General features: G+C 42.8%; 2 protein-coding genes across 2 annotated transcripts in view; both read right to left on the bottom strand.

Annotated features, from left to right (window-relative positions):
- The window catches only part of LOC149472051 (uncharacterized), a 47,282-nt gene extending 40,468 nt beyond the window's left edge, over positions 1-6,814 (bottom strand). The window contains exon 1 of the mRNA XM_089693266.1: positions 6,641-6,814. Coding sequence (XP_089549392.1) covers positions 6,641-6,695 — 55 coding nt within the window. The 5' untranslated portion in view covers positions 6,696-6,814. The remainder of the gene's footprint in view (positions 1-6,640) is intronic.
- The window catches only part of LOC149472050 (uncharacterized), a 481,288-nt gene that overhangs the window by 331,438 nt on the left and 125,596 nt on the right, over positions 1-24,254 (bottom strand). The window lies entirely within an intron of this gene.

Genomic DNA, 24,254 nt, shown 5'->3' with positions numbered 1-24,254 from the left:
ATACAATTGTAGTGAAAAGTATCAAAAATTGAAGTTACACCCAATCACTTAGAGCTCCCTCTCCCAAAAAAAAAATGTTGAGCATGTTCTGCTCACATGTGCACGCTCCCACAAACATAAGCACACCCATCGGGGGCGTCTATGTATGAAAATGTTGCTTGCGCTACACATAGTTACACATGCCACTGTGCAAGCTGGAGTAAAAGCAATAATCCTGGCTATTATTCACAGTTAGCTCTAAATTGATGACATGTATGGGCTATAGAAAACAAAGGACCATGACAGGGGCGGACTGACAACTCATGGGGCCCCCGGGCAATAGGGGATCATGGGGCTCCTGTGTCCTTGCCCAAAGTCAAAAAAGTCTATGAAAAAGGTACCAGGGTCATCTCATGGGGCCCCCTACTGACCCCAGGCCCTCGGGCGGGTTTCCAAATGGTCAGTCCGCCCCTGGAAGTTTGTCATGCGTGCATGTGCAATTTTAAAATTCACGTGTTGAACATCTATTTACTCAGTGCAGCCTCCTCTTTCACATTTTACTGTAACAATTGGGTAAAACACATTTGCATGCCCTAAAAATAACTTTAGTGTATTTTTTACTAAAAATTTGTGCTTGATGAACTGTTGCATAAATATTCAGTTTCATAAAGAATTGGAACTACCACCAATTGTTTCTGGTACAGTTTTAATAAAATTACTTCTGGGTATAGACTAATCTTGAGGCCCCAAATTTTTTTTTTCCAACGTGTGCAAAAAAAAATGCAAAAGTGGCTGTCAGCAAAAAAATGTAATTAACATCACCAATGTACAGGTAAAGGAGGTGGCAATGCACCATGCACCCAATAGGCACCACACAAATGTGGTAATGCACCACCAAGCTGGCCCAAACAAACTTTTCCCCCTACTGCTGTCAATGCTGTAAAAACTTTATGTTCCATCAGCTATATACAGTATAGAGCAGTGTGTACGACAGCCGTACAAGCTATTCACAGGAAGAATATTTTCTAATGAACACAAGGCTTCCTCTTAATGGTTGATGTGGGGATGGTGACGTCATGCACCCACCTTTCCACCTCAAACAACCAAAAGAAGCCTTGTATTCATGAACAAAAATACGCTTCCTGTAGTAGTGGTCAGCCTGTTTCCATTTTGTCCTGACAGCAGACAGGAGGTCCTGGTACTGCTGGAACACAGCACTGTATATTGTACAGTATGTAGCAGATGCTATAGGCAGTGTATATACAGCACTGACATGAGTTGCATGTATTAGTGAAGGAAATAGTTTATTTGGGCCAGCTTGACCCAAACATATTATTTAGCTAGTTCAAGACTTTGGATGTGCTACACATGCCCCCAAAAAAAGACACCATAGTACACAGGGCTTGTGTAGCATGTCCAGTCGTCTTCTGCTGCCAACATCCCACTTTGCACTCCCCAGCAATTCTTTGCTCTGATTAATCAAAGCCAGGGTTGCTCTGTACGCAGAGCTGCCCTGGCAGATGCTGCTGGCAAAAAAGCTGTCTATTTATCAACAACACTGTTCAGAAAGAAAATAGAAAGATACAGAGTAGCATTGTTACTTTTGTATCTCTTCTGTTTATTCATCTGCAGATCAACATTCTTTCATTTGATCTGTAGATGATGTCAGTTAGTCCCCTTTCACATTGACAGCCTGATCGGGTCTGCCTGTCCGTTTTTCAGGTGGACACAATCAAACCATCCATAGAACTCTATGGACCAACAGGTGTCAGTGGACAAGTGTCCGCTGACACCCGCTGGCATCCAATCTGATCCTCTACATCAGGGGTCTCCAAACTTTTCAAACAATGGGCCAGTTTATTGTCCTTCAGACTTTAGGGGAGCCGGATTGTGGCCAGCTGGAATAGAAAATGCCCCTGGCCCAGCATCAGTGAGAATACAGATGGCCTCAGGCTTGGTGGTCAATAGGAGAAAGAGTAATTCCCCATCATTGGTATCAGTGGGAGGTATAGTACATTATCATTGGTCTTATTGGAAGAAATATGCCCCATTGTTGGTGTCAGTGGGAGGAATAGTGCCTCATATCATTGGGAGCAATAGTGCCCCAAGGGCCGGATAAAGGCTAGCAAAGGGCCACAGTTTGGAGACCTCCTGCTCTACGGCAACAACAGATGGATGGGGATCATTCCCCATCTATCTGGCGAATCCGATTGGATGACAGTCGGGTGGAAACAGAAAACAGTCCGTTTTCAATGCGACCGTCCCATAGAAGACAGTTGGTTGTGTTTTTTAAAACTAATTTAAACTTTTTAAACTAATGCTACTAAAAAAAAAGGTGTAGCCTTGGTTCACACTATGAACGCCATGTGAATGGCACAAAAAGCACATTGCATTGCTCTTCAACTCACATGTGATTCAGTGCAGTGCGATTGGATCCCATTCATTTGAATGGGCTCCAATCGCACTGCATTGCACCGATTTTAGAACTGCGCTGCAGCAGTGGAGGGACCCTTCTTGAGGTAGGAAGAGGGTGAGTACTGCTCATTATTCCTGCACCCCTAGACTAAACTAGCCATTCATTCTTGTAACGCAGCCCCCTCCCTGCAAGCATAGATTTCCCTAATTCCTGGAGTTAGGCTCTAAAGCCTAGTACACATGATGAGAATATCGGACAAATGATCACCCATTTTTTTTTAATGCATGCTATTTTCATATAGAAAATGAAGAGGTTACTAAAGTTATGAAAATTCCCATAGGAAAGAATAAAAATTCGGAAGTGATGTCATGCATTGTATTGTACCACTTGAAGACCAAGCATTTTCCATTTTCTTTGATGTTTTGTTTACAAATTTAAATCAGTATTTTTTGCTAGAAAATTACTTATAGCCCCCAAACATTATATATATATAATGGAAAAAATACACTTTAGTGAATTAAACAAAACAAGACAATTTATACCCAAATTTTTTAGTAAAATATAAAAGAGGATGTTATGGCGAGTAAATAGATACCTAACATGTCGCACTTTAAAATAGCACACACTTGTGGAAAGATAGAAACATAGAAAAGTGAAAGCAGATAAAAAAACGAGTGGTCCGTTGAGTCTGCCTGGTGGGGGGGGGTTTGTTTTGCTTTTTGGGGGGGTTTTTTGTTAACTTTTTCACTTTTTTGAGTATAGATCTATGCTTGTCCCACGCATGTTTGAAGCCATTTACCGTTGATTGGCTGACTACCTCTGCTGGAAGTTTATTCCAAGCATCAACTACTCTTTAGTAAAATAATACTTTCTGAGATTAGTTTTGGCGACAAACTACGGTACTTAAAAATCTCCATAGATGACGCTTTAAACATTTTTACAGGTTACCTGTTAGGAATTACAGAGGAGGTTTAGCGCTAGAATTGCTCTTGCTCTAACAATTGCAGCTTTACCTCACGTGTGCTCCAAACACCATTTACATATGTGTGCACGATTTATGTATGCGTTTGCTTCTGCACGTGAGCATGGTGGCATGGGGCATGTTAAAAAAATGTTTTCCGAATTTTTTTTTAGTTCTACACTGTCCCTTTTAAGTTTTTTTTTAATCACTTTTATTCCTAGTACAAGGATTTTGAACATCCCTTGTAATAGAGACAGGTCCTCTTTAACCACTTGCTCTCCAGAGGATTTACCCCCCATTCACACCAGGCCTTTTTTTGCATTACGCTGCTGCGTTACTTTGACAATTGCGCGGTCATGCAACACTGCACCCAAATGAAATTTACGTCCTTTTTCCCCATGAATAGAGCTTTCTTTTGGTGATATTTGATTGCCTCTGCGTTATTTATTTTTTGCGCTATAAAAAAAACCAACAATTTTGAGAAAAAAACAATATTTTTGACTTCTTGCTATTAAAAATATTTCCAGTAAAAAAAATTAAAAAATCTAATTTCATCATAAATTTAGACCAAAATTTATTCTGCAAAATGTGTTTACTAAAAAAATAACAATACGTGTAAATTAATTGGCTTACGTTAAAGTTATTGCGTTTACAAATGGCGGTATAGATACTGGGATTTTTTTTTTATTTACTAGTAATGGTGGCGATCAGTGACTTATAGCGGGACTGCGGTGGACATTTTGACACTAGGAGGAACTGAATGTCACTGACATCCCCAGTGAGTAACTGACTTGGTGTCACTGAAATCCCCAGTGAGGAACTGACTTGGTGTCACTGAAATCCCCAGTGAGGAACTGACTTGGTGTCACTGAAATCCCCAGTGAGTAACTGACTTAGTGTCACTGAAATCCCCAGTGAGGAACTGACTTGGTGTCACTGAAATCCCCAGTGACACCTTTTAAGTTTTTTTTTAATCACTTTTATTCCTATTACAAGGAATGTAAACATCCCTTGTAATAAAAATATGCATGACAGGTCCTCTTTAACCACTTGCTCTCTAGAGGAGAAATCCCCAGTGACACCAATACAGTGATCAGTGCTAAAAAAAGCACTAACACTGTACTAATGGCACTGGGGAGGAAGGGGTTAACACGAGGGGTGCTCACAGGGTTAAATGTGTGCTGTGTGTGTTTTACAAGGGAACAATGTCTGTAGGCTTCACTGTAAGCACACTGCTTTGGATGGCTGTGCTGTGCATAGCCATCCAAAGCAGTGTGCCCAAGCTGACAGGGAAGAGAACTGTTAGTAAACAAAACAGTCCTCCTCCTCGTTGGAAGTAATCACCGGCTGGGATCCGGTGACTGACAGCCTTCTACCTGGAAATTCAAAATCACATATATATACACACAGGGGCGGACTGACAACTCATGGGGCCTCAGGGCAATAGGGGATCATGGGGCCCCTGTGTCCTTGCCCAAACTCAAAAAAGCCTATGAAAAAGGTACCAGGGGCATCTCATGGGGCCCCCTACTGACCCCGGGCCCTCGGGCTGTGCCCGAGTTTCTAAATGGTCTACACATAACCTGTATACACATGCTTTTGTGCACCCGTGCCACCCAGTAACAGTATTTCTGCTATAGGGCAGTCAGGAAACGGTAAGAAAAGAATCTCGAGTCAAAAAGACCCCAAACCTTTAAAAACAAAAGATAGCAAAAATGTTTTTTTAACTTTTGCTTTAAGAAAGAAAAAAATGAGTTTGCATTATGACGTCATGACATCGCTCAGGTCCTCCATCGTGACAGAGGTGATCAAAGATCATAGAGTCTCATCACCAACATCTTGAGCAGGCCACGCGTTCGGATCATTTTTCGACCTGGCCGGCGTTAACATTAAGCCCAAGAAACACTGTTGAGTGCGGGAGGGTGGGGCTTCCCCTTCTGCCGCTATGGAGAGCGATCGAGTGGCTCAAGACCCGCTAGGACTGCTTTCATGGGAAAAAAAAAACAGTACCGGGCTTATGGCTGATTTCTTCTGCTATAACCCCGGTAAACCACTTGAAAACCACAACGCTTATTTATTTATTTATTTCAGGTACTTATATAGCACCATCAATTTACGCAGCACTTTATGTATATATTGTACATTCACATCAGTCCCTAACCCTCAAGGGGTGTACAATCAAAGGTCCCTAACCCTCAAGTGGCGTACAATCTAAGGTCCCTAACCCTCAAGGGGTGTACAATCTAAGGCCCCTAACCCTCAAGGGGTGTACAATCTAAGGTCCCTAACCCTCAAGGGGTGTACAATCTAAGGCCCCTAACCCTCAAGGGGTGTACAATCTAAGGTCCCTAACCCTCAAGGGGTGTACAATCTAAGGTCCCTAACCCTCAAGGGGCGAACAATCTAAGGCCCCTAACCCTCAAGGGGAGTACAATCTAAGGTCCATAACCCTCAAGGGGCGTACAATCTAAGGTCCCTAACCCTCAAGGGGCGTACAATCTAAGGTCCGTAACTTTCAAGGGGCGTAAAATCTAAGGTCCATAACCCTCAAGGAGCATACAATCTAAAGTCCTACTCCCTAACTCACATACACATACTAGGGACAATTTAGACAGGAGGCAATTAACCTACCAGCATGTCTTTGGAGTGTGGGAGGAAACCGACGCAGGCGCAGGGAGAACATGCAAACTCCAGGCAGGTGGTTTCCTGGTCGGGATTCCGAACCAACGACCCGAGTACTGCTTGATGGAAGTGCTAACCATTTAGCCACTGTGCTGCTTATAGATGTATTGTGGTCTGCAAGTGGTTGAATGAAAATCGTATGATCTGGTATCGTACAAGACAAATTTTTCGTGCTTGTCCCTTTGAATAATTTCAGACGAAAGCTGTGTACTGACGATCAGATTTGGAAGTGGTATTTTTCGTACGATTTTCTGATCGTGTGTATGGGGCTTAAGGGGAGAAGAGTACAGAGCTTTTCTTGAAAGCTGCAAAACCATTGTGTTTGATAATGAGAGACTCCGACAATGAGAACCATATGTTATAGCCCCTTGGCAGTCAACTGGACTCACCCATAACGGCATGAAGTTTACGTATCCCAATAATTAAAGTACAATCTCTGTATTCCAATTACAGGATTAGGAGACGGCAATGTTATTTGAGGCTCTTATGACTTCCTTGTACCTGAACAGAGCATCATATTACAGATCCTATCTAATATATATCATCTGTACTGTAAATGAACGGCTCATACTCTGCATCAGTGTTAAATGGCTTACACTTACATGCCCGGTGTAGAGAGAGAAGAATCCATAGTCCCAGAAAAGTCCTCTCCGCCATCCCAAGTCTTGCTGAGACGATGTGCACTTTACTCCGAGGTGCCAACACTCTGAACAGTCACATGAGAGTCAACTTAGTTTCACTTTCAGAAACGTTTGTTTTTTCAATACTGGGAAAAACCAGGGAAAGAAGAAAGCCAGATGCTCTGTAAAGGAACATTTTGCTGGTAACAGTTGTTTTCAGCATGTGAAATGTAACATGGGGACATCCGTATGACACTGAACCAGATTAACCCCTTCTCCTCCAGATGATTCCCTCCCCCCCTTCCTGACCAGGCCATTTTTATTTTGCGATACGGCGCTGCATTGCTTTAACTGACAATTGCGCGGTCAAGCAACGCTGCACCCAAATTAAATTTATGTCCTTTTTTTTTTCCACATATGGAGCTTTATTTCTGTGGTATTTGATCCTCTCTGCGCTTTTTATTTTTTGGGCTATAAACAAAAAAAGACCGACAATTTTGAAAAAAAAACCAAAACAATATTTTTGATTTTTGCTATTAAACATGTCCAGTAAAAAAAATGTAAATAATCAAATTTCGCCATAAATTTACGCCAGAATGTATTCTGCGACATGTCTTTGCTAAAATAAATATGCCATGGTATGACAGGATGGTTACAAAAGGCTATTATGTCACTATACTCATCTCCATCGGCCAGAGTCCTTACAGATGGTATACTATCAAAACCATTTGAAATCGCAAATGGTACTAGACAGGGATGCCCAGTGTCCCCAATCATATTCGCTTTACTACTCGAACTGCTTGCCACAAAAATCCGGGAAGACCAACTGATAACAGGTATAAAGTTTCACAACTCTGAAAATAAAAGGAACCTATTTGCTGATGACATTATCCTAATGATCATTAATCCCTCCCGTTCTCTATAGAGGATTAGGGAGATTCTAGCCTCCTATACCGCTGTATCCAGGGGCGGACTGAGCATTTGGAAACTCAGGCACTGCCTGAGGGCCCGGGGTCAGTAGGGGGCCCCATGAGATGCCCCCGGTACCTTTTTCATAGGCTTTTTTGAGTTTGGGCAAGGACACAGGGGCCCCATGATCCCCTATTGCCTCATGAGTTGTCAGTCCGCCCCTGGCTGTATCGTACTATAAACTCAACAAAAAAAAATCCTTAATACTAAACCTGTATACACCAAAACAAATCAAATTGCTTCTCTCCAAAGATTTTCCATACATTTTGGTCAATGGTCAATTCAATTCCCTACTTTGGAATCAACCTAACTGCTTCTGCATCCCAACTGCACCCAAATTACATTTATGTCCTTTTTTTCCCACAACTAGAGCTTTCTTTTGCTGGTATTTGATCACCTCTGCAAAATTGTTTTTGTGCTATAAACAAAAAAAGACCGACAATTTTGAAAAAAAAATATATATTTTTGACTTTTTGCTACTAAACATGTTTAGTAAAAAAATGTAAAAAATTAAATGTCTTCATAAATTTAGGCCAAAATGTATTGTGCTCCATGTCTTTGCTAAAAAAAAAATCCCAATACATGTAAATTAATTGGTTTACGTGAAAGTTGTAGCGTCTAAAAATGGCGGTATAGATACTGGAATTTTTTTTTTACTAGTAATGGCAGCGATCAGTGGCTTATAGCGGGACTGCGGGACTGTGGCAGGCATTCTGACACTAGGGGAACTGACTTGGTGTCACTGACATCCCCAGTGGCACCAATACAGTGATCAATGCTAATAAAAAGCACTGCCACTATGCTAAAGGCACTGGACAGGAAGGGGTTAACATCTGGGGTGATCAAAGGGTTAACTGTGTGCTGTTTTACTATTTGAGTTGTGTCTGTGTTTCACTGTAAGCACACTGCTTTGTATGGCTCTGTTATGCAGAGCCATACAAAGCAGTCTGCAGGAGCAGACAGGGGAGAGATCTATATTGTTTCCATACAGGTCTCTCCCCCGTTGGTAATTCTCGGAGATCACAGGTGCTGGCAGGGAATCACCGTCCAGGAACCGATGATTGAAATCAGAGGCGCCCCCTACCCGGAAATGCAAAACCATATATATATATATATATGTGATTTTGCGCACTCGTGCCGCCTTGTAGCAGTATTTCTGCTATAGGGTGGCTAGAAAACAGTTAAACCAGTTCTCCACTTATAGCTGAACTCTGGGGAAAATTTAAATTAATAATGTCTCAGTACTGCAAGAAGTGGTGTATTTAGGTTTTGTGCTGCCCTAGGCAACACAAAAATTGATCATCCCCCCCCCCTCCCCCGTGGAGAGAGCCTAACACTGATCAACACCACCTCCCACCTCAGCCAAGAGAGCCTTCCACTACCATCCCCCCCCCCTTGCAGAGAGAGCCTAACACCAACCAACACCACCCCCCACCCCCAGCCAAGAGGGGAGCCACCACCCCCAATACATACCCCATACACCCCCCCCTCAGAGAGAGCATAACATCAACCCACACCACCCCCAGCCAAGAGAACCTTCCATTACCACCACCCCTCAATACATCTCTCATACACCCCCCCCCCCCTCCATCGTGGAGCGAGCCTAACACCAACCAACACCCCCCCCCTCACCCCCATCCAAGAGAGTTTTCCACTGCCACCACCACTCATACACTTGCCACAACGCCCCCGCAAAAGAGAGAGAGACACTCACCTTCACAGCTTTGGACATCCCCAGGAACAAGAGTCAGGCTCTGCATTTACCGTCAAGAAGCCCGCAGCCTCTCTTGGATCCCGCCTGGTCCCCATGCAGCACGTGTCCCTTCTACAGTCCCTGACTTCTGTCTGGACAGTGCTGATTGGCCCTGTGCTGATCACATGCACCCTCCCAAGAAAAAAACAGAAAAAAAGAAAAACTTTCTAGCAATACACACCAAACTGAGCATGTGCAAAGTGTCTCCACACGATACGTCTTATCAGGAGATAAGAGGGAGCACTGGAAGAAGGGGAGCAGCAGAGAAGACAGGATCAAACAGTATTTTTACACAATGCGGAGGATTAACCCCTTGGGTTCCACAGTGAGTATAACAAGCATGCTTTACTGCATCTACAGACTGATTGTACTGTAGTCGGTTTAGTAATACTTTAAGCTTATACATTTTTTTATCAGCACCAGGGACGGTACTTGATACCCCCACAGCTTTAATCTGATCAATATGAGCCAATGGACCTGTCATTGGTAACCATCAAGAGTGCTGACTGTGCCGCCCTTTCTGCCCCTCTCCTCCATTCATAAAAACTGAACTATTGCTTCCATCAATGAAAAGAGCTCCATGAATGGAGGACAGGGTGGATGAATGAAAGAACTACCTCCTCTATTCATAGAGCACTTTTCATTGATGGAAATGATACTATAGCTTATATGAATGGAGGAGAGGGACAGAAAGGTGAGCATAGCTTTGGATGAGTGTGTATGGCAGGGCCTGTGGTTTGTATTAACCCCTGCAGCACCAGAAGATTGCCACTGCTCGGGTATGTGGGGGTGGGGCAGAGGACTGAAGATTTAAAAAAAGAGAGCAGCTACCAGCACAAGAGACACTTCTCATTCAATATAGGTACTGTCCCTGGTGCATAAATACATTTAAAGTGGAGCTCCACCCAAAAGGGGGAGTTCAGCTTTAAGGACTGCTCCCCCTGCTCCCCATTAAGGATTGGCACCTTTGGGGGACAGAAGGGAGTGGGTACTGGAATTTGACAGGTACCCGCTCCCACTTCCGAAGGTGTCCTCCCTCCCTGTAGTCTCCCTGTAGACAGCCACAAGCTATCACAGCCGGGTGCCCACACTGAAGATGCTGGCCTCCTGGAATACAGGACGGTCAGTGAAACGAGCTATGGGGGACACACCGCGGGATCGAGGCACAGGAAAGTGGCTGTTTTTTTAAAAGTCAGCAGGTACAGTTTTTGTAGCTGCTGACTTATTTTTTGACAGGGTGAGTGGAACTCTTTAAGCTCTAATGGAGGGTTTTTTACATCTTTCTGGGGATTCTCATTCCCTTGGGAGAGTGCAGATATTGGGGAACCCTATTATTATAAAGCAGACTTCCAGATTCCAGATATCCTCTCCATAACCTCCACATCCATTTTGTGGGTCAGGGAGTGGGGTAGAGACCCTTGTCCCTCAATACTGGGACAAGAGGCTTTGCAAAGTGCCCTCACCATGATGCTAAAGGCATGTTGCTTGGTCTGGCACAGGAAGGGAGGGCGCACACTCACTGTCCTCCATTTTCTGGCCACCCAGGCTGCAGGTCAGGTTGGAACTTTAAAGGGAATCCCATGCTGTTTGTTCCCCATCTTTTTTTAAGGAAAACATCGTACCGTTCCGTAATACCATGTGCTGCTTTAAGGCATCCCAAAGCATCTTATTGAAAGGATTTGTGTACTTGCAATGTTGCCCTTTGAGCTGCATGAAAAAACCTTCTTCTTTCTACATGGTACTTTCAATAATTTGTTTTCTTTTTTGGCTTTGCACCTGTCCTCAATGTCCATGCCTTTTTAACTATAACGTGCCTATTAGCATTTCAAAAGGCAAAAAAAAAATATCTGGTTTTGCCTCCCATAGACTTCAGTGGGGTTTGGGGATGCTCGGTGGTTTGGAGAAGCCGGCCCTAACCAGGCCCTAACCTAACCAGGCTCGGCCAGGTTCTTGCATCCTTATTGTCATCAGGTGGTCACAGTTTCTGCTCAAATGTACAATTACTTCTGCTTTCCGCACTGATTATACACTGACATTTACAGTTAATGGCAAACATTGCAAGACTATTATGCACAAAATAGGAAACTTCCTTCTTCCTGGTCTGATAGGCAGGGGATTTCTGTCTTGACTCTTACATATTTTGTTCTGTGTCTGCACATACTTCTAGCTGCGGAATTTTTAGCTAATGGGACAATTCTACAAACTGTACAATGACACTTACATTAAGCATGATTGCTGGAGGCAGTGAAAGCAGATTGTAGTTTCACTGAGAACGACAGGAGGTGAGATGCCCATTCATCAAAAGAGAAAATAAAATTCAAAGGTAAAAGAAGAACTTGGTTGTAGATCCCAACTCACACTGAAATTCCAATAATTTCTAATATGCAAGCCTATTAGACACAAAATAGGAAACTTCCTTCTTCCTGGTCTGATAGGCAGGGGATTTCTGTCTTGACTCTTACATGTTCTGTTCTGTGTCTGCACATACTTCTAGCTGCGGAATTTTTTAGCTAATTAAACTTTTCTCCAATTCTACAAACTGTACAATGACACTTACAATAGGCGTGATTGCTGGAGGCAATGAAAGCAGCAGGGGCGGACTGACAACTCATGGGGCCCCCGGGCAATAGGGGATCATGGGGCCCTTGTCCTTGCCCAAACTCAAAAAAGCCTATGAAAAAGGTACCAGGGGCATCTCATGGGGCCCCCTACTGATCCCCGGCCCTCGGGCAGTGCCTGAATTTCCAAATGGTCAGTCCGCCCCTGGAAAGCAGATTTTAGTTTCATTGAGAACGACATGAGGTGAGATGCCCATTCATCAAAAAAAGAAAACAAAAAGTAAAAAGTAAATGAAGAACCTGGTTTTATAAATCCCAACTCACACTGAAATTCCCAAAAACCTGTGAAATCTTATGTTCGGCGTTGTACCCTTTATCGCTACTAGGGATAAGCAGGTGATTTCAGCCAACTTGATTTTGACATGGAAATAGTGGTTTCAACTGTGATAAAAGCTAAACAAAATCGATGTCTAATTTTGCCATGTGTTTAAAGCCAGGAGTGTGCAGTTCTTCTAACTGTGAGACCCTAGTGCTGTGTTGCATAGCTTTGTTTATAAACAAAGCAACGTCAGACCCCATCACTGTAGAACATGGCTTTGTTGTCATTGTTGTCACTGGCTTTGTTGTCCCTACTTTTACAGTGATCACATGTATTTATTGATACACATTTAGGGTTACCATTTTAAACAAAAGAAGTACAGAAGCACCTCTAAGTGCAAACTGTAAATGATTTCATTCCAAAAGACATATACAGTAGCATCTCACCTGTTAAAAATGAAAAGCAGGCACATAGGTAATCTGTCGCTGGTGAGATAGGGAAGATCTCTCACGCTGGCCATTCGGTCTGCCACTCATCGCACTCCAGGAGCCAGCAGAGTATGGAAAGGATCAGGAAGGAGGGATGAAATGCATGTGGGATGCAGCATAGGGCGTGATGACGTCACCAAGCTTATCACAACTCGTGTTTCTGAGCATGCGCACTGAGAATGACCTGTCAGGTCCTTTGTCAAGCTGGAGAGTATAACTACCGTTTTTTCACAATATATTGATCGATTCCTACAGCCACTTGCACACAATTTGCAATCATTTATAAGAGATGGTACCTTCTTGAATTACTACAACCATATTCCTGGGAACCCGCATATTTGTGGCTCTTATTAAATGTTAAAAGAAAATGAGAGAGAACCGGTTACCATTATGTCTGAGGTTTACAAACATGTCTGTAATGGGAAAATGGGACACATTACAGAACAATGTTTGCAAAGGACACATCTCTGCCTCCCTCAATCCCCATTATATGGACTGTAAATAATACACAAAATAAATGATTGGTTAAATCCAGAATTATTATTTTTTCTTCTATATTTCCTTTATACTGGCTGCTTAAAATAACAAATATAACAATATAGAGGTTGGATGGACATTTAAAATACATTTTGTTTTAGTGGTCTGTATGTCAGAACAAGAGGGACAACTAAGGAAAGAACGAAGGGATTTGCTTTCCAAAAGTGGGACGTTAGGATCAATGAGTGAATGAGTATTACTTTTTTGGATGTGATAGTTTCTGGATGTGTAATGTAGTATGCAACACTAGAAAACTTGTGTGCTGATTACAGTGAAATAGAAGCTGTACATTCCAGGTCCCAGAGGAAATTCCCCAGACTTGTTTGTTTATTGATAGCAGGGCATCATGTGATTCTATATCCACTTCAGCTCCGGAGGGTTTTACCTCTTTCATGACCAGGCCATTTTTTCCTATTTAGCAGTCAGCTACTTTAACTTTGTACCCAAATAAAACTTCTATCATTTTTTTCATTCAAATAGAGGTTTCTTTTGGTGGTATTTGTTCGCCACTGTGGTATCCCCACTCCAGGCCACCATGAACGCTGCTGCCAGACTCATTCACCTTACTAACCGCTCTGTATCTGCCACCCCTCTCTGCCAATCCCTCCACTGGCCTCCACTTAGTACCTCCATCCCTCTCTGCCAATCCCTCCACTGGCCTCCACTTAGTACCTCCATCCCTCTCTGCCAATCCCTCCACTGGCCTCCACTTAGTACCTCCATCCCTCTCTGCCAATCCCTCCACTGGCTTTCAATTGCCCAATGGCTAAAATTCAAAACACTAACACTGACGTATAAAGCCGTTCATAACACTGCCCCTAATTATATCACCGACCTTGTCTCTAAATACCACCCAAACCATACTCTCCGCTCCTCGCAAGACCTCCTACTCTCTAGCTCCCTTGTCTCCTCCTCCCATGCTCATCTCCAGGATTTCTCAAGGGCTTCACCCATCCTTTGGAACTCCCTACCCCAATCTATCAGGCTATCGCCTACTCTGCTCACTTTTAGGTGCACTCTGAAAACCCATCTCTTCAGGGAAGCATACCCCGACCCCAGTTAATATTGGAATCCTCTACTCTTCCTACCACTCCATCCCCCACAGCCAATTACCTCTTGTACCACTATCCCCTCCTTCCTAGATTGTAAGCTCCAAGGAGCAGGGCCCTCTAATCCCTCTTGTATTGAACTGTATTGTTACTGTATTGTCTCCCTCCTAATGTAAAGCACTGAGCAAACTGTCGGCGTTATATAAGTCCTGTATAATAATAATAATTGCTGGCTGCTGGATGGTGTATTGAAGCTGGCTTTCAGGAGTCTGTTGTTGCTGGGGAGGTATATTGTTGCTGGCTGCAGGGAGGTCTATTGTTTCAGGAGAGAATCTATATTGGCAGGGGGTCTGTTGTTGCAGGGGGGTCTATTATTGCTAGCTACAGGGGTTCTATTTTACTTCATTTCTTGTTATCAATAAGAAAAACCATACATATTACTTAGTACCACAAAATGATACTTGGTCCTGTATTCTCTAAAAGGGGCGGTACTGGGAGTCGGGTAGGGGGTGGAACCAAGGAAAGGTGCTTTTGGGTCCTAGGGGTGGAAACACAGGGAGATTTGGAGGTGGGGGGGTATCTGGCATCTATTCTCTGAGAAAAAAGCCCTGCATAGAACGAACACTGTACTTCCAGATTATCCTTGACAAGTGCATGCGCATAGGACTAGTTACAACTGTTCTCATCTGGGAGAGAGTTCAACTGTTAGAAAGTTGTTCATTCCCATTAGATTCAACAGACGTTTCACAACCTTTGATTTTTTTTTTCGTACTTGCTTTGGTTGAAACTGATTGTCAAATCATTCCCTATAATTCCTAGGTAATCAAACAAATGTTCTGAAAGCAACAACTTTCTAGTACATCTATACCACAGTGATCTCCACTAGTTTCTGGATCCCATGCCCAGAGGTTGCTCTGCTGCATTGTGAGGTTGCCGGTTCAGAGAACACTTCGCATTTTCTCAGTGAATGAAAAGCATTCTCTGATTGGACGAGATGAAAAGGCAATGCGCCATGATCTCCACCTCATCCAATCAGAGAATGCTATACATCGTCACCTGTGCCAAAAAGCAACCTCCTACAATCACTAAGCTGCAGGATAGCTGCTTGGCACAGGACCTGGCAGCTAGTGGCAAATCATTGTACTAGGGGTACTAGGGGTGCCTACTACATTGATTTCCAGTGTCCATGGGAATCTCACAGGTATGGCACATACACACTTACATTGGTAAGTATGGAAAATGGAACTATGGAAAAAAAATCAAATACCTGAACTTCAGCTTTAAAGCACAACTTAAGTCTCCTATACAACTTCACACCATTGCAAAGCTTACCAAACCATGTACCAGTCTAGCTGTGTACTTCTCTGTAAACCTTTCTGTTCCATTCAGTCCATTTGTTTCTCATTCAAGGCATGCACAGTCGTGCAAAAATCTCAGCGTATAATGTGGAGTTCTCTGATGTGTCCTTCCGCTGCTCTTTTTATGCCTGTCTGTCTCTCTCATGTGACCTTTTACTCAATGAGGAAAAAAAAACATTAAAGGGAAAAGAATGCATATCTTATGGTCAGTAGAGCGGAACGGGCCTACTTGTAAAAACAGGCAGATATGTGTGCCGGAAGAACACAAAGCACCAGCAATGATCCAACAACCATGTAAAACCTTGATTATAAATCGTTATAGACTTGTAACAACAAACATTTCTATACAAACCAGCCTTGTCTGTGACTGATGTTGGATTTACAATGAGGGTTTTTGAGGAATTTGTTTTTTTCAATAAAGGGACTTGTCAAAGTGTATGTATCTTTATTTCTTGGTTACTTTTTTTTGTTTTTGTGAATGAGTTGTGGGGGAGGGGATCTGGGATCCCCCTTATTATTAAAAAAGCTTCCAATAATCTTCAGACCCCCACGGCCCATGTCCATCTTGTCATGTTGAGGGCATGTGGCCTGGTATAGTAAAGGAGAAGGGGGAAATGCTCCCCGACCCCCCCCCCTTCCCTTCTTCCTGGCCCAGCAGGCTGCTTACTTGGTTTAAAGATCTGGTATAATAGCACTGGTTTTTTTTGCATTGAGTCTCCCTTAACCATTTGCCGACCATGCTATAGCCACAAAATAGTTCGTTCTGGGAGGGATTCTATAGACGTCCTCCCAGAACCACACCCCCTGGGGCGCGCATCCAGCACACACTGTGATCGCAGTAAAGAGCCAATCACAGCAGCCCTTTACCATGTGATCAGCTATATCCAGTCACAGCCGATCAGAATGTATACAGACTTGCCAGTTATCGTCATTTCCTTACCTTAGCACTGTCACAGTGTGAGGAGAGGAGAGCCGATAACTGGAAATTCTGACAGCAGACATTTACATTGATAATCAGTACCCATCACTGCAGCCTCATTGCTGTACATCAATGAAGGAGAAACATTTCTTATTTGCAAAATTGTATAACAGAAACTAAAAAAAACCTTTTTTTTCAAAATTTGCAGTCTTTTTTTGTTTAGCAAAAAATAAAAAGCCCAGTGATGATTAAATACCACCATAAGAAAGCTCTATCTGTCTAGAAAAATGACAAAAATTCCAAATGGGTACAGTACTGCATGATCGCACAATTGTCATTCAAAGTGCAACAGAGCTGAAAGCTGAAAATTTGCCTGGGCAGGAAGGGGCAAAAGTGCCCGTTATTGAAGTGTTTAAAATCTATACCAGTCCCGAAGATTCTGGTATGGATTTTCTAGAGGACCTCATGCATTTTGTTTTGTGAGGTACCCCCTTAAAACCCACACCAAACTCAAAGGGTCTAGTATGTAAAGAATGTGTGACATCAAAAATGACATTTACAAAGAAAAAAATCAGTTTAAATTGCCAGCAAATGACATTCATTACCAAAGGTCCCCCAAAATACATAGCAGACCCTTGGAGGGGTCTGTCTGCTGTGTTTTTTTTTTTAACAATGAAGCTGTCAATGAAACGTCATTTGCCAGCAACTTTAACACTTTTTTCCTTTGTAAATTCCAATGCTGTCACAGTACTTTCTGAAAATCACAGAGACGCTCCCCATTCACAGGCAGGATTAGGACCCCCCCCCAGGCATGTGATTTAAAAGAACAGGACATGTTCACTGTTTCACTTTCAGCATTTAAAAACCTCTGGTCCTGGATGAATGGATTTTAAATGTTTGTTTTGCATTGGTGCATGTTCCCCAGGGCAGTGTGACCCCCCCCCCCCCAATCATGCTATTTTTTTACACTCTGCCTATTAGCCCAGAAAATGGACATTTTTAAGTTGACAGGTTCAACTTCCATTGAGTCCAATGGGGTTGGGTTCAGCATCCTGAATATCTATGAAATTCACCAAACCCAGGGCAGTTTCCAGGCCAACTCAGAGCAGTTCAGATCACCACTAGCTGTGGGTAGATGAGGCTTCCAGGAGTATGGGGGTGGCAAACAACGCTACTCATTATCTTAAACAAGATGAAGATCTGGTTCAATTAGTACGTGTATCAATAAGGCAAGCCCAGTTGTTCCCATCCTTATGGTGACTATTCGCCCTTTGACCTACCTAAGATAAGCAAGTTTGTAAACAGGGCAACTCACTTTCTATACACATGGCCAGCACGTGCAGCTGAGCCCCCTCCTAGTAACAGAGCCTCTGGCCCGTCATTGGTTCCAATGCCCAACACACATCTTCCATGTGTACAGATGCAGGCCTGATTCACCACACCAGATCATCCTCCTGGTCTCCAGTCTTCTTAACCCCTATCGCCAAGAGCACTCCTCACACAGGGCCCTGTGACTTGTTATGCTCCAGGTTAAGGCTTTGGGAATCCATCCAAACACCCAAAACCCATGTACAATGGGAGCCCAGGACACCTCGTACATGATATATGAAGGGGGTCTTCTCTCGCCGCCAGGAGGAAAGAATTCCTGTTCCCTAACCAACACCTTCTCCTAAGCTCACAACGTTCACATAGCTATAAAACATGGTAACACTTTGATTCTTCACATTGTAGCTTAACTATCCCACTATATTTATGAAATATAAATCTTTCCAGGCTGAGACAATGATGAGGAATGGATTCTCTTTGCTTAAACTTTACTTAAATTCTTGAAGGATTATCAGGTTACATCCATAACATAGCAGTTCTTCAGTGTGGCATTAAAGTGCAAATACATAACCTTTCCAAATCCTGGGTTATTGGTGAACTGTTCCACTAACTACAGGAGGGGTGCTGGGGTGATGCTTACATGCAGCTCTTTCTGTTCAGGCCATAGTCCTCCACTGGTCCCTAAAGCTTCTTCCAGGCTCCAGGGGGAGCTATCCTGCTCATAGGCACAACTTGCTTCTTATGCTGTCAACAACCCAAGACCCAGATTGGCTCCTCCTTTCCCTAACTATAAAAAGAGGGATGAGCCAAGACCTAAACCCACCTACAGTGGAGTGGCTACTGTTTAAACTCAACCCAAATTTAGCACTTGCCTGTAAGCTGAGGCTGCAATGCTCTGTCTATTCTCTATAAGCCCTATTGGAAAATCCATCAAACTCTAGACTTGCAAAGAGGCAGTGTTTTCATTAGGACCTAAGGAGAAACAGAGCACAGAACCGCCTTGCCCAGTGTAGGCCACAGCTCATGGACTGGGGAGCTAAAATGTGTGCAATAGTCTTGATCAAGTTGACTTTTACTTTCCTTGTGTAAGCGAGTTTTTCAGGAGTTATATTTAGTTTCCCCCAGAGCAAGCTAAGTTTCTGGTTTCATGTTACCCTTACCTTGTCTGAGGTCCACCAAGGAGAATGATGTCACATGACCAGTGACTGGAACAGCTGTTTTGTCAGTTCACCATTTTTTCCAATGTAGCATTGGGCAGGTAGCCTTGACTCACACTATTGCAAGCTGCATCCTGCACATCGGCAGCCTATTCATGCTTTTCAACAAGCTGCTCTACTGACAGAAACTTGCCTAAAGATGTCCCACAAAATATTTTTTTGGAAACGTACGGTACCAGGCTGCATAGTGCATGAAGATACCACTAAAAGCCATGGCAACATCACACTGCATTTGGTGTGCCATTAAAAATGATGACAGCAGTTTCAAATGTCCGGCAGAATCACTGTGATTTTGTTGGTGATTCCAAATCGCAATGGGTGAATGGGGTCTACAGATTACATGCCTCGATGCAATGCTGTGCAATGTGTGGCAATACACTACGAGCGGTGTGCTACCAAAACTGCTGCATGCACATTTTTTGGTCCATTGAGGAGCAATGGGCAGCTCACTCAAATGAATAGGCTTCCCTAACTCTGCGCAGGTAAATGCATCAGACAATGTGCATTAACATGAATAACTAACTTCAGAGGACAAGGCAGATGTGACTGGGCCCTAAAGCAGACCTATACTTAAATGTGATTTTGCTAGAATGAATACAAGGTAAAAAAGGGTCTGAAACATTTACCTTTCAGGAAGAAATCACTGCTTTAAGTTCCCTACATTGCTGTTCTTTTTACCAAAATCCTAAACCTGATTGCATTTTATTTCGTAAAAGAAATATCAGCCAGTATGAACTCTGATCTTTTCCTACACTCAAGCATATGGGTCCAATTGCATAGTCCTTTGGTCACCCAACCAGCACTGATCAGAGACAATAGAAGCATTTTCTCCACTAAATATAACTATTGCAGCCCTATTATTAAAGCTGAATGTCAGGAATTAAGCACTTTTGTAAAAATTGAAGGTGCACTATGATTTAAGTCCTACCAGGTGCTTGACAACTCCTGGGAGTGTATTCAGTTTATGGCTGAATACACTCCCTTCTGCTGTCCATTCACAGAAGCCTTTGTATTTTGTGAATGAGTTCATATAATATCAAGGCTTTTGTGATTGGGCAGGAGGAGAGGAGTGGTGGGCATAGCAGCTGAAGAGCCTATACCGTTGACGGAGCTGAGACCAGAGCATCCAGCATTGGGCTCCTGAAACTAAAGACATGGCTGTCTTCCAAGGCTTCTATCAACCAGCCAGATGTAATAGTAGAGCTAAGTCTAGGAAGTATTATGCACCTCGTTGGACTTAACCCATACAGTACCTTCACTTTTTACAAAAGAGCTGAATTCCTGGAGTTCAGCTTTAACTTGCCAGGAAAACCTTTAACTTATCTGTCAGTTAACATTTGCATTGAGGTCCATTTCAAAGTGTATCAAAAACCATTTTTTAATGGAAAAAATAGGCAAGAATGAGAACCTCTGTCAGGTTTTTATTGCTCTCTGTAGTCCTGCTGGAGAGATCCACCCTCCTGGTGACAATCACTGGAAAGACAGGGAAGAAAATTTTGAGCTGGGCGAATTTTTCAACAGGGGCACTTTTATCAGTAATTACTGTCTGTAAGGGCATTTCCTTCACTTTGGAGGGTTTTCCATTTACTAACTGTTCTGTCTATAGGAACAGGGAATTCTCCCCAGGTAAAAATTAACTTACTGGGGTTTAATCCATTCCCCACTCTAACTAAAATAAAAAAAAAAAAAAGATTTTCCACTTCAAAGTGGAGCTCCACCGAAAAGGGGAAGTTCCCCTTTAAATACTGGTCCCCCACTCCCTGTTAAGGATTGGCACCTTTGGGGAGCGGGTACCCAAAATTGACAGGTACCCGCTCCCACTTCTGCTGCGATCGCCTAGACGATCGGAAGTGGAAATTGTCTTCTCCCCCTCCCTCCGCGTAGTCTTCTGGGACACGTGACAGGTCCCAGAAGACTACAGGACCATTTTACAAAGTGCAGCGCTACTCGCACATGTGCAGTGAGCACTCGACTGTGAAGCCGCAAGCTGTCACAGCCGGGTACCCACACTGAAGATGCCGGCACATGGGAATACAGGGAGGTCGGTGAAATTTGCTGCGGGGGGAGACACCGCAGGATCGAAAGACAGGTACAGTTGTGTTCAAAATAATAGCAGTGTGTTGAAAAAAGTGAATAAAGCTCAAAATCCTTCTAATAGCTTTTATTTCCATACACACAAATGCATTGGGAACTCTACACATTCTATTCCAAATCACAACATGAAGAAAAATACATCAAATTTGTGTTGTTCCTCTAAAAAAATGGAAGAAAAGTGAATATTAATAATAATAATATAATAATATTAGACGGTTCAAAAAAATAGCAGTGCTTGTATTCTTCTTTACAAACTCAAACATTCACTATATAAAACTGAAAAATGTTTGAAGATTTTTCTTTCCTTTGAATGACTTCATGAATATTTGGTTGTAGTCGCACTGTTTCTGAGAACTGCTGTACATCTGTGTTGCATGGAGTCACCCAACTTCTGGCCCCTGTGAACAGGTATTCCAGCCCAGGATGATTGGACGACGTTCCACAGTTGTTCTCTATTTCTTGGTTTTGCCTCAAAAACGGCATTTTTGATGTCCCCCCACAAGTTTTCTATTCGATTAAGATCCGGGGATTGGGCTGGCCACTCCATAACATCAATCTTGTTGGTCTGGAACCAAGATGTTGCACGTTTACTGGTGTGTTTGGGGTCATTGTCTTGTTGGAACACCCATTTCAAGGGCATTTCCTCTTCAGCATAAGGCAGCATGACCTCTTCAAGTATTCTGATGGATTCAAACTGATCCATGATCCCTGGTATGCGATAAATAGGCCCAACACCGTAGTATGAGAAACATCCCCATATCATGATGCTTGCACCACCATGCTTCACGGTCTTCACAGTGTACTGTGGCTTGAATTCAGTGTTTGGGGGTCGTCTGACAAACTGTCTCCGCCCACTAGACCCAAAAAGAACAATCTTACTTTCATCAGTCCACAAAATGTTGCGTCATTTCTCTTTAGGCCAGTCAATGTGCTCTTTGGCAAATTGTATCCTCTTCAGCACATGTCTTTTTTTCAATGGTGGGACTTTGCGGGGGCTTCTTGCAGATAGCTTGGCTTCACATAGGCGTCTTCTAATTGTAACAGTCCTCACAGGGAACTTTTTCTTTCATCTTCCTGGAGCTGATTGATGGCTGAGTCTGCGCCATTTTGGCTATTCTTCTATCCATTTGAATGGTAGTTTTTCGCTTTCTTCCACGTCTTTCAGGTTTTGGTAGCCATTTTAAAGCATTTGCGATCATTTTAGCTGAGCAGCCTATCATTTTCTGCACTTCTTTATATGTTTTCCCCTCTCCAATCAACTTTTTAATCAAGGTACGCTGTTCTTCTGAACAATGTCTGGAACGACCCATTTTCCTCAGAATTTCAGAGAGAAATGCACTGTAACCGGCATGTACAACATTTGCTGCCTTCCTTCCTTAAATAAGGGCAATAATTGCCACCTGTTTTTCAAAGCATGAATGACCTCACTAATAGAGCTCCACACTGCTATTTTTGTGAACATGCCCCTTTCAATTAGTGATTCAATGACACAGAATCAGCAGCATGCATGTCATGACTGTTGGGTCTGTTGGATTTCTATTACTCTACTACACCTGCTAGTAAATTATTTGTCATGTAGAAATATAATTTCTACCAAAACCAGTGATTGATCCGGTTAGTGATGTCTGACTGCTATTATTTTGAACACAACTGTAAGTGTCCATTTTTTAAAAGGCAGCAGATACAGTTTTTGTAGCTGCTGACGTTGATATTTTTTTATTTTCACTGGAACTCTGCTTTAAGGTTTGTGTCCACCTCCCAGCAAAATTCAATATATTTAGTACAAGAAAAAGATTTTAAGGTTAAAAACTGTTATTGATTAAATTCAGGTTATTTATTATAAAATGATTGATTACACAGTATAAAACTGACAGCATAAAAACATTACATTATACTTTGAACAAAGCTCAGACCAGGAGCAAAGCCTTGGATACTTTGACCACTTCGGGTTCTTCTTGGTGGTCCTTTTGTTGGCTACATATAGCTTTAATGACATGAAGTTTTAACCAAGAAACTGAATATATATACATGCATGCAAGTGGTAATCCAAACGTTTATAGGCTCAAATAGAAAGAAAAAACGTAGGACCATGAACCATTTCATTTTCATTTTTTCCCTTCAGTGCACTTCTTTGTTCAATGTTGAAGCATTTGATTCCATCAATATTAAAACTCTCATCCTGACCCTCAAACCACTCCACAAACGTATTTGCGACCTTATTATTAAAACACTTTACGTACAAGGGATCTTTCAATTATGGGAAGAAGCAGTCAACGAGGACAAGGACTAATTCAAACCCTGCTTCACTGATAACAGCCAAAGTAACAAAGAACTACCGGGACATTGTCCTGGTACAAGAGGACTTTTTTACACAACTTTCCATGCTTCTTCTCCTTGACCACAATTCACAAATATTAGACACTTTAAGTTTTGAATTAAAAAAACAACATAATATAACATACTAACATCACCTAAGGCCATATGCCCTTTCACACTGGGTACCTAGGTGTACTTCCTTGTACGGCAGTATGCGCCAGGGATAAATGCCTTGAACGCAGACTTCTTGTATTCCAGGCATTCATCCCTTGGTGCATACTGGCCTAAACCAGTGGTCTCCAAACTGTGGCCTACGGGTCAGATACGGCTTCTTGCTTGTCTTTATCGGGCCCTTGGGGCACTATTTCTCCCACTGATATGAACACTATTCCTTCCACTGACACCAATGATGGGGCACCCTATCTTCCACTTACAACATTGATGGGGGATGATTCCTTTCACTGACACCAACAATGAAACACTATTCCTCCTACTGACACCAAAGATGTGGCACTATTCTTCCCACGAATACCAACATTGAGATGCTATTGCTCCCACTGATACCAACTGTTTGTCCCACTGATACCATTGATGGGGCACTATTCCTCCCACTGACACCAATGTTGGTGCACTATTCCACCTCCCACTGACTACCAAACCTGAGGCATCGTTTGATCTCGCTGACACTGGAAT

The sequence above is a fragment of the Staurois parvus genome, unplaced genomic scaffold (genome assembly GCF_062004578.1).
Source record: "Staurois parvus isolate SC_StPar_1 unplaced genomic scaffold, SC_StPar_1.0 ptg000024l, whole genome shotgun sequence".
Taxonomy (NCBI): Eukaryota; Metazoa; Chordata; class Amphibia; order Anura; family Ranidae; genus Staurois; species Staurois parvus.
Note: the sequence above shows the minus strand (reverse complement) of the source record. Positions and strands in the feature narration are given on the sequence as shown.